The 12,034-nt window shown below is 38.1% G+C and overlaps 1 protein-coding gene across 1 annotated transcript in view; it reads right to left on the reverse strand.

Annotated features, from left to right (window-relative positions):
* Positions 1-12,034, reverse strand: part of ANKAR (ankyrin and armadillo repeat containing) — a 70,766-nt gene that overhangs the window by 39,252 nt on the left and 19,480 nt on the right. The window contains exons 5-8 of the mRNA XM_075529759.1: positions 9,985-10,165; positions 7,267-7,486; positions 4,797-4,998; positions 1,182-1,390 (exon numbers count right to left, since the gene is read on the reverse strand). Coding sequence (XP_075385874.1) covers positions 1,182-1,390; positions 4,797-4,998; positions 7,267-7,486; positions 9,985-10,165 — 812 coding nt within the window. The remainder of the gene's footprint in view (positions 1-1,181; positions 1,391-4,796; positions 4,999-7,266; positions 7,487-9,984; positions 10,166-12,034) is intronic.

Raw genomic sequence — 12,034 nt, forward strand, 5'->3', positions numbered from 1 at the left:
CAAAAGATCAAATATTCAAGCAATTAATAAAATTGTGTGCCCTTTCCTCCAAAAAAAATCAAACATGCATCAAGTTAGGTAAATCTGCTGCATCAAACCTCTTTAAGGTGTTGAAGCAAGGAGGTTACATTGGGAACTAAGGTGTGCCTATCCAAGCCACAGTATTCTCTATCGCCTCATATGCATATGAAATTTGAACATTTAATAAGGAAAACTGAAGAAAAATGGATGCATTTGAATTATGGTGCTAGAGAAGACTGTCAAAAGTCCCATGGACTGCAAAAAGGATAAACTGATCTCTCTTGAAAGAAGTATGGCCAGAGTACTCCATAGAGGCAAAGATGGCCAGTCTTCATCTTACACACTTCACACATGTTGTCAGGAGAAGGACATCATGCTTAGTAAAGTAGAGGGGCAGTGAAAAGGAGGCAGGCCTGCAATGAGCTGGATTGATACCATGGCTACAATGATGGGCTTCAGTCATAGGAACAATTGCAAGGATGGCGCAGGACCATGTCGTGTTGCATTCTGTTGTGCAGAGTTGCTGTGGTTGGAACCAAGTCCCTGGCACCGAACAGCAAACATTGACCCTACTCTCACATCTCTGGTTTGGTTGACTAAAAAACTTGTAGAAAATAACTCAAACAGAATTTTTCATGAAACATTTATCAGAAGAAGTGGACGGGTTTTGTTGTAATTGCCTTTATACTGAGGAGAAATAAGTATAAATTGGAGAAATGGTTTGCATTCATAATTCAATGTTCTCCTTCCTTTCCTTTCTATTGTTTTAAATTCATTTGCCATTTTTTTGTATTTTTCATAGAAGACTTAAGATTTCAGATAAAGTTGTGAAAAAATTAATTGTATAAAATATAATTTGCGTGGTTCATATATGAGGGAGGCTTCAAAAACTTTATGGAAAATGGAATTAAAAGATTGTGGATTTTTTTCCATGAAAATTTTGAAGCCCACTCATAACCTCTATTTTAACTTGGGGGAAAAAACCCAAAACTTTCTGTGCACACAAAACTGAAAGTCATCTTTGTCTGTATCTCTGGGTTTTACTCATAAAGTATTTATTTCATGATTTTAAGTGTTTAAACTATGATTCATATATTATTTCACACTCAGACTTAATAACAATCAGATTTTTGAGAAGATTTTGTGTATTATGTACTCACCAACCAAAGTTTTCCAAACTGGGAGTTCGGGAATATTTAACCTTATTATGTACTTGAGGACCTCTGTGTGAAAGGTCAGCACTGATAAGTGGATGATATTATTTCCTTTATTGTCTGTTTTCCTCCAGTTGGCTCCAAGAAAAAGCAAGTACTGGATGGTATCCAGTGCTCCCGAAGTGGCAGCAAGTAACAGTGGGGTACACTGATTCCTAAAACCAAGGAAATATCATAATAATTAAGGACGCATGGAGTGTTATATATACTTTTTGTAAACTATTCAAACTGCTGATGAAGGAATTCTAATTTCCGTCACCATCTTCTTTTTCTAAGGTGCTCTGTCCTCTATGTTCCACATGGGAATCGATTTGCCTCCCTGGTACTCTTGTTTCCACCTTCTTCAAATACTAATAGGGGTTGCCAACTTCATTACCGTGCCTTATAATTTTCCCAGAACTTGGAACTATACAAAGTTCACATATAAAGTACACGCTATCCTGTTCGATTCTGGTCATAACTCTGTGTGAATACAAAGTAAGGCAATTATTATCTGATCATTTTAAATATTCTGAAACTGAGGCTCAAAACCCGTTTCTTTCAACTTCATATCTAGCTCTTAAAGCCCAGATTTCTTGTTGCAGTGGAAATTTTTTATCTTTTTCAAAAAAATTATTATCTGCTACTTAGATAGCAAATATTTGTTGTTGTTGGACACATAGCTACCCAGAAAACTATTCTCAGCCTCTCTTGTGGCCATATGAGTCAGTCTGGATAAAGGGATGTTAGCAGATATTTCATGGGCAATTCCCCTAGAAGGAAAAATTGTATGTCTACTTTCTACTCATGGCTAGAATGCACATATGATCATGGAAAGAGGACTCACTAGTTTGGACATGACATAGGAGTCACATATTAAAGAAGAATAAAATAGATCTTTGCTACTTCTGACCAGTATGCTAGCCTCAGACGATCAATACAGACTTTTCATGAGCAAGAACTATATGTACATCTTGTTTAAATCACCATATTCCTTCGTTTCTATGTTATAGCAACTTATGATCTATCCCATAATCAACTGACAAGCAATGTGACCATAAGCAAAATGGGTGGCTTTCTTTATTTGTGAAAGTCAACCAACCAAACAGTCTACCCAAAGCTAACAGGTGCGTGGCACTGCAGGTGTCAGAGGGAAGTTCTACCAGCACAGGCCTGTAAGTCGGCGGGGAGTCAGTGAGGACAGCCCGCCTAGCACAGCTTTACCTTTTACCCTATTACATTGCCTCTGTTATTATTTCCCTCATCCGCATAACCCATGCCTTCCTGTCTTAAATAAACTCTTTCCGCTTGGTACTTACCTTTCAAAGCTCACCTCCACTCTCTACTCCATACCCCCCCTTTAAAAAAATTATTAACTACTTTTATTGGGGGTTCTTACATCTCTTATCACAATCCATGCATTCATCCAGTATGTCAAGCACATTTGCACATATGCTGTCATCATCATTTTCAAAGCCTTCTCTTCCCACTTGAGCCCCTGATATCAGCTCCCCATTTATTCCCCTCCCTCCCCAACCCACCCTCCCTCACAAGCCCTTGATAAGTTATAGATTATTATTTTCATATCTTACATCGTCCTCCTTCGCTCCTCACCCACTTTTCCATTGTTCGTCCCCCTAAGAGGGGGTTATAGGTTGATCCTTGTGATCAATTCCCCTTTTCTCCTCCAACCCTCCTCTAATCTTCCCGTTATCTCTACTCTCATTGTTGGCCCTGGGGGATTAATCTATCTTGGATTCCCTGTGTTTCGGACTCTTGTCTGTAGCAGTGTGCATGTTCTGGTCTAATCCGATTTGTAAGGTAAAATCGAGGTCATAATAGAGGGAGGAAGGAAGCACCGAAGAACTAGAGGAAAGTTGTGTGTTTTTTCGGTGCTATACTGCACCCTGACTGGCTCATTTCTTCCCTGTGACCCCTCTGTTAGGGGGATGTCTAATTGTCTACAGAAGGGCATTGGGTCTTTACTCCATGCCATGCCCTCCACCTTCCCATTCACCTTGGGTATGATTTTGTTCTGGGTCTTAGATGGCTGGTACCTAATCCCATCGACGACACCTCATGATCACACAGGGTGGTGTACTTCTTCCATGTGGGCTTTGTTGCTTCTGAGATAGATGGCCGCTTGTTTATCTTCAAGCCTTTAAGACCCAGATGCTATATCTTTCAATAGCCGGGCACCATCAGCTTTCTTCACCACATTTACTTATACACCCATTTTGTCTTCAGCAATCATGTCGGGTAGGTGAGCATCAAAGATTGCCGGATTGTTAGAACAAAGTGTTCTTGTGTTGAGAGAGATTCGAGGCCCAATATCCATCTGTAACCTTATTTCTTAACATAGTTAAATTAAGAATTATGTAACTATGAGTACATGGTTCTATTCCCCTCTTGAGATATAGATAGATAGCTAGATAGATACAGATAGCCTTGGGCTACTCTTTTGTGGATAAATGTATTTTAACTCCCTTTTTTATTTTAACAAGACTGTTTTCCACTTGCTTTTTTATCACCTACTCAATGTAGGGATACAGATTATTTCTATTTCTAACACCACCATTCTAACTTTCCTTACTTGAAAAATTGCTATGAAATTATATTTCTAATGTCACATTTCCATTATTCCTCTCTGCTTGGGTCTACTTCCACTGTTCTAGCTCATTCATTGTTTCATTATCACGTCTCTTTTCATTGTTAGGAACTTCAACAGCCTAATTAATTACCACCTGGGTTACGAACTCTCAGGTCTTTGTCATACTTTCATTTATGCTCCATATTCATACACAGTAGCCTGGTCACACTCATTTGTTCCACATATATATTTCAAACTTGATCATTCTCTTCTAGGAAAATCCTTGGCCTTCATTTTACACTCACAGATAGTTCATCATGTCTGCATATTTGCTCTTTTGCAACTCTCCTCGTTTAGACTCTTTTTGCTCAAAGTAACATTGCCTTGGGGGGCAGCACCAGAAGTTGAACTCAGGCCTTCACATTCCTTAATTTTTTTCAGAATGGATTATTCAAATAATGTCTTAGAGATTTTGGTTTCTGCTACAGGGAAGATTAATTTATTCATAGAACAGATATTATACCTCCTGAGAAAATCTGATATATTTGAAGACTCAGGAAAACCTGAATTAAAGAACTTCTGCTTAAATCTTGCCAGGGATTTAAGATAGCAATCAAGTTATTAGCCTGCTTCAAAGATTAAAAAATATATTTTTTAAGTGTATTTTTTTTTATGGATGCTTCGTGGTGTCTTTATTCTGTTATCCAAATCCTACTCCCTTTGGTCTGGAGCAACTTCGTTTCTCTAGGCTCACTTCTTCCAGAGCACTAAGTACTTCATCTGATAAGCTAATATGTGCTTTAACTTACTACTGGTACAAGCTTAGGAAAAACTCCCTAAAATGTGCTTTTATGCCTTCAGAAAGCCAGTCTTTTTAAATTATAAAGGTAAGAGATAGAAGATACCAGAAAGTAAGTCTGCACTTGCCTGTTGGCGTCAATCTGTGGGGTAAGCCAGGAAGAGTATTCCTACAAATGTGCTTAGTAACTTACTCAGCTGTTGCCTCCGCTTCGAGCAAACTGGGATCCTTCCTACAGAGAGCAATGATGATGCAGATATTGTCATAGAAAGCAGCAAAATGAATTGGCATCCAGCCTCTTTTTTCAGTGAGCAAGTAATCTGCTTTGAAACAGAGTAGACAGACGGTTGCTTCTAGTGAGCAGGCCTGTGCAGCCAAGTGTAGGGGTGTTGGACCTAGAACAGGTGGGCAAATTCTTCAGTGGTCAAAGGTATAACACTCTTAAAAAGCATGGCTCATTTGAAAAATATGCCAGTCGCAGGATTAAAACAGGTTTTTATATTAAATACTTAAAAAAAAATAACGCTCCATCAGTTTTACCTTTGAACCTTAATTAATACCAAAACTCAAATGACTGACTTGGAACATTTTTAATGAAGTGGAAGGACATCATTTCAACTTTGGCTATTTAAATTGCCTAGAAACCAGATTATGAATTGTCCTGCTGTATGGAATTCCATTATAACAGAACTATATGATATTAATGACCCAAAATTAACCCTCAGAGGAGGAAACTGAGAAATCCAGTCTCTTATTGACTTGGGAAGTCTGCTTATTGCTATCCATAATTCTCTATCAAGTTAGAAGACTACATAACATGTGAGTGTAAGTGAATATGTAAGCAGGCTGTGCTAAAATAAAGAGCCCGCTTCTTTCGAAAATGAATTTCCCTTTTATGTTTTTTGACACTGAAAATAGTTCACAAAACCCCTGTATCACTAAATCTAATGTTTTTTTTAAGTTTTCATTTCAACATTACTTAATATCACTGACCATTGTCTAATTTTTATAAACAGACTATTTCCTTGTTTGTTTGGTTTTGTGTGTGTGTGACATTGTACTTTCTTGTTTTTATATCGACCTCTTTAACTACTCTCTTCAAGTGTCCTTTGGGGGCTTCACATTGTCCTAATATCCAAATAAGCCTTGGGTTCTATCTGTGACCTTTCAACCTTTTCTTCTTCTTATTATTATTGACTTCATTTACCACTCCTAAGATCATATCGATAGACTTGATTTCGTCTCTGAGTTCTTGATCTATATCTTCACATCTTCAAATTTTAAATTAAAATGTTAAATGAAAAGGCAAAGAACAACCCCACCACACATACAACTTAAGATGAATATCAATAAAGAACCATGAGTAGAAAAATGTTACACTTCAAAATATATACGAAGTATCCCTACTGTGATCCCGATCATTTTGTAGATTACCTATGATAAGCAATGTCTTTTTTAATCTATGAAATATTTTACTTATAGCTTACCATTTCTTTCTTTTTTCACATCCATTTTAGATGACTCTGTTTTTTAAAAGGAATACACATGGAATTATGATTAACATATAATAATTTTCTAAATTATTCACAATAAACACTTGCAAATAAGGACAAAATGACTGTTTAGATACAGCTGGTAGGCTTACATCAAGCAGTAGTGATTGTTACTTTTGGTTAAACTGTCTCGGCATGACAGTCAGAGTAGGGCTTCTCCACTACTAGTCAGAACTCACAGACAGAACAATGTCATGTTGGTAAGTGATAATACATAGACATTTCCAATAGAGTTATTGATATGGATAGGGATGGGATTGAACCTATCGATCAATTTGGTGCCATCTTAACAATATTGATGTTTCATTAGTGAAGGTCTTCTATATTTTCTTTCAACAATTCTTTGCAGTTTTCAGTGTACAACTTTTGTTATTGAAAATTATTCATTGCTAGTGTGTGAAAATCAGTTGTTTATGTATTGATATAACTACAATATGGTTGAACCATGAAAACATTAGGCTAAGAAAACAAGCCAGATACCGAAGAACAAATACATGGTTCCACTTCTATGCAATATCCAGAACAGGCCAATTCAGAGAAACACACCGGGGATTGGTTGCCAGGACTTGTGGGGAGGAAAGAATGGGGAGCGACTGCTAATAGGTCAATGGTTTTTGGGGGGAAAGATGAAAATATTCTGGAATTAAATAGTTATGATTGTTGCACAACCTTGTGTATATTTTAAAAAATCATTTTACACTGTACACTTTAAAAGGGAGAGCTTTTTCATATGTGAATTTTATCATGGAATCTATTATTTTAAAAACTCCTATTTCATATTGCTATTCCTCTTCCCCTCTTACTCCTCTGTCCAGCCAATCCTGTCAAGAACGCCACCTGACAAGCCAAAGCTTTATTCCCAGGGATTGCCAGAAACTGGGGACGAGCGGAGACACCTTGGCTAACAGAAAGAGGATGCTATAAAATACATTTCCTGACTGGACTCGACACATGTGCGCTGCCACAGATCTTAAACTCCTTGCTAGGAACAATTCCACTCACTAGACAACCCATAACCAAGTGGAACCTTGTTCTAGCATCAACATCCGCTCTTAATGCTGGAGTAAAGATAAGCTAACACAGTTTCAGGTTTTAAACCCTAGCTAGTACCTTGGCTGAACATAATAAAGCGTCTCTGGTTGACATTAAAATTAGCATTGCACAGTTGGCATATAATAGCCACTCTGTTGTGGAGAGCAGCATGATGGAAAATAGCATAGCCGCCTTCATCTGAAACATTGATCGTGGAACTTGAGGTTTTACGGCTAAATGTGTGGAACACAGCGCACAGTCCCCTTTCCACAGCAGACTTCATACCAAACGGGATACTCTAGAATTGATTGAAAAGTCAGAATTAGGTTCTTGACAAATAATACACCTGAATTTTGGCATAATGAAAAATAGAGGCGTCTACTAATTGAAACGCAATTACCAAAGAATTTCACAAAATCCACATGTAGATGCCTCACTTGCTAATGATTAAAGTTGTTAGATCTATATAAAGCAATATCAACAACTTTAAAAGGTATTTTTGAAAGGTTTTTCTTTTCCTTCCTCTTTTCTTCCTGTGTGTGCGTGTGTGTGCGTGTGCGTGTGAGTGTGTGTGTGTGCGTGTGTGTGTGCGTGTGTGCGTGTGCGTGTGTGTGTGTGTGTGCGTGTGTTTTAGAAGAAAAAAGGGAACATTCTTTGGAGATGTTTTACAATAGGATATTGTGTTAAAAACAAGTATCTCTGAAATGCTTTCCGCAAGAGCTCAATGATTCCCAGTCTAGAAATTCGAAACATCTAGTTGTTGAACTATATTGGTTCTTCTGCTCTAGGTCTCAAAATGGTGAGGTGTATCTTCAGTTTGATATACTTCATGTTTTAAAATTAAACAAATAGGTTTTAATGTTTTTAACCTATAAAGCTATTAAAACAAATAAATAGTAAATATACCCCAGAAAAAATATTTGAAATTGCCAAGGGCACATTCATTTCTCCGTTCCAGAGGCACTAAGTCAAAGCTTTGATGTACACACAGCGATCGATTCAGGTGTTAGGTTTGCTCTCAGGTTGAAGGGCCTGAACTGAAGTCTGGTTTTGCCTTTTACCAGCTGTGTGATCTGGGTCAGATCCTTGACTCTGGGCCAAACTCATTTCTCAGGTGTGAAATAGGAAGAGTGATAACATTACAAGTACTATACTTTATCTTATGAGCTATTGAATGGCTTTGTAATAGTATCTGGCATATAAGAAAGTAATATCAGCCATTATTAGGATTAAAATAGTCTAGTTCATTAAATGGTTGTTTTATATCCCTCCAGAAATTTATAACTCCACATTTTATACTTTTGATTCTATTAAAGGCTATTTACTTGTTTATTTTTAAAATGAGAAAAGGTTGATTATCTATACCTACTCTTACCACATTAATTCCAACTCATAGTGACTCAGTTTCCCCAGTTATAAATTTTTACAGGGGCAGATAGCTCATTATACGCCTGAGCACTAGCTGGTGGGTTCTAAGTGCCAACATTATGGTTCACAATCTACCTGGATGCATACATATATTCCTGTTGGCATAGTAGGTTATGCATCGAGCTGCTAATCACAAAGTCAGTGGTTCACACCCACCAACCACTCCACAGGAGAAAGACGAGGCTGTCTGCTCCCTTAAAGATTTATAGTATGGGGAATTCTGTCCTGTCAGGTCACTGTGAGTCAAAATCAACTCCATGGCAGTGAGTTTTGCTTTGGGTATTTATATATATAAATTCATGCAAAAATTCCACTTTCTCTCAATTCCATTTTTCTATAAATTTAAAGAAAAAAGTATTTTATTGTAATTTATTCTTCCATTCAACAATTTATATTTTGTTTCGCATAATTGATCGCTGTCCTCACCATGTAACATTGCTTATCCCATTTCCTCTGTTTTCTCTTTCCATTCTTTTCTTTCCCAACCCTTCTGAACTTCATCCAGGAGTAAATGGTGCCCTTTTGATCTCGAAAGGTGATCATTCTAAGTGTGTCTACCTCCCTAATGACCTGTCTGTTGTTATTTAAAACTTGGGCCCCAGGGTGAGTTCAGGTCCAGACTGGAAAGGTTCCTAAGGACCATAGTCTCAAAGATTCTGCCTGCCTCTCTCTTAATAGTCAGCCTGGTTTTTCATACGATTTTGTTCTAAAAATTTCTCTCCGTTTATGCAGAGTCTCTAAGGAGGTCTCTTTCAGAAAAGTTAGTAGCGGTAGTTGGGCACCATCTCGTTCTGATCTCAGAATTTTGTAGAGTGGTGTTTACATGGCCCAGTAGTCTATTGGACTAATTGTTCTGTGTGTGTTCACTTTTCATTGTTGTTCTTTCCTCTGGAAAGGGAGAAACCATTAGATGCACCTTAAATGACTGCTCTTGAAGCTTTAAGACCAACATCACTACTCAGCAATATATGATGTATTATGACATTGTCTTTGGGGACTGTGTTATGCCAATTGACCTTGGTGCTCAATGAGACCACAGTCCTGGTACACAGGCCCAAGGACTCAAGGTGTTTGGTTCTGTTTAATAAGCTTTCATAACTTTCCCCCCTGTATGCCCAGTCATAGCTATATTTGGGGGAAAGTTAAATACACATGTACAAATATCCTCTGTCAAACAAATATCTATTTGTGGATATACTCCCCCTCTCCTTCTCAAATACATTTGGTATCCATATATATCCATGCATCTACTTGTAGATCATCACAATCTTGCAGGACTTTTCTATGAATTGTGAAGTTCCCCCATTCACTCACACACATATAAAACATTTTTTCTTAATCTAAATTATATGGTAATTACTAAAATACCTTGCATTTCATAGCTTTTTTGAAGCCAAATTTTTTCTTAAATTGGTCATGTAATTGAGCATCTGTCAATGGAAGTCTCTTTGGTCTCAGAAGGTTCACTATTTCGTTTATGGCTCCCCACCACTGTGTCTTATATAGTTGCTGATAGAACACTTCGAGTTCAAAACAGATCACATAGTAGCTGTAGAGATTTTTAAAAGATTAAATTTTATAACTTTTAAGTAATTTATTACTTTTTTCCCCATTTCATCAAACATTTTTACAGGTATTCGATGATGGCAAAACTTTATGTTCTATAACAGCTAAATACAAAAATGTAGTTTAAACTTGTACTCTATTACATGTATTTAATTACATGGTTGCTAATTATTACTTATCTAGCCTTTATATTATACTTATCACTATATTCGCTCTTTGAATAGGCTCTATTTTTTGGCGCCAGTGAGCAGAGGTCCTGCTGAAAGAAATCCCTGGATGCCCCAAATCTTCCTGAAAAAAATCTAGATTTCCACTCCAACCATTTACTTTCATAGACTTACTTCATCCTCTTATGAAATCACATGAGTATTGACTCTTTTAATCTAGTCTATATTTTCTTTTTCAAGACTTTAGCTTGCGTCTAGCCTGGAAAAGTCCACGGATACTGCTTTGGGTGAAGGCTCCTTGGGTCTTCCTCCCTGCAGCAGTAAGCCCACAAAGAAATACCCCACCACTGTCCAACCCAAGTCTCTGGACATAAGTGGGGCTTGCCATGGCTCTACGCCCTTATCACTGAAATGAAACAGTGACAAAATATCAGATTACGTCTTGATATCACTTCTCATCAGGAGAGGAAAATGGTGACCTTTTCCCCTATTATCTAGTTTCTTTCTCCATTCCAGGATTTCAGCAGGGAGCACTTAAGGGGCTGATGCTCCTTCTGCCAATGGGAGATCTCATGAGGTCACCTGGATTTTGTTATACTGGAACTGTTTATTACTACAAAAACAATATTCTTGACAAGGAAAACCTTCCTCTTATGCCTTATCATCTTCAGGGACTATCAAACCTCGGAAAGGTGCTAAGAAATTTGTTCCATTGTATACATTTTTAGGGAAGTGGACCAGGGACCTTATGCCAAAAGAACTCCCTGCAGGAAGTTCCAGGGAAAATCGTTCTGCCCAATAGGTTAGTGAAGGCAATATCTTTCTGAGTACAGTAGACTGCAGTGCATGGATGGAGGCATGTTTAAAGATCAGTCCACCCTAGTGGGGGTCACTCGTCCTACCTAAATTTTTCTCCCTTCAGAAGGAAAACTAAAGGCTGTCATCATCTCTACCTAGCCCCAGTGCAGTCCAACACTTTGCCCAGGGGTCATGACTTGTGGGGATAGCACTTATACCAACAGGAATTTGCCCTTTTCCCTTTGGGGGCCATCATTGAAGGAGCAGCAGCCAAAACGAAGTTCAATCCTTTATGACTTCAGATGCGAGCAAAACCCAGAAAAGGCATTTCAATGCACCTTCCCACGTTCCCAGGATGATTGTGTCTTCCCCACTTTTGTAGGAACTGATACAAAAATACAGTGTTCATTCAGTCCACACCCATCTGCGAGAATGATGGAGTTCAGGTGGTGTTGGGACACTACAAAGGTCAGCAATGGGCAAAGTGGTCCAGGTTCACGGGAAGAAATATGCCGTCCACATTGAATAAAGCCAACGGCACAGCTATCCACGGGGGCATTCACCCCAGCTATGTGGTTATCACTAGGCTAAAAGTGGACAGTCAGCTAACAGATCCTTGAACTGAGAGCCAATCTAGCCCAGTAGGAAAGAAAAGGGCAAATATCAGGAAGAATCACCTGAGATTATGAAAAGAGTAAAATAACTTGTATATAACTTCCATTAAAACTAGCAAATTTGCCGATAGGGCAAGATATGACAAAATAATAATTTATAAATTATCAAGGGCTCATGAGGGAGGGGGGAGCAGGGAGGGAGGGGAAAAAAAGAGGACTTGATGCAAAGGGCTTAAGTGGAGAGCAAATGCTTTGAAAATGATTAGGGCAAAG

This window comes from Tenrec ecaudatus, chromosome 13, assembly GCF_050624435.1.
Source record: "Tenrec ecaudatus isolate mTenEca1 chromosome 13, mTenEca1.hap1, whole genome shotgun sequence".
NCBI lineage: Eukaryota > Metazoa > Chordata > Mammalia > Afrosoricida > Tenrecidae > Tenrec > Tenrec ecaudatus.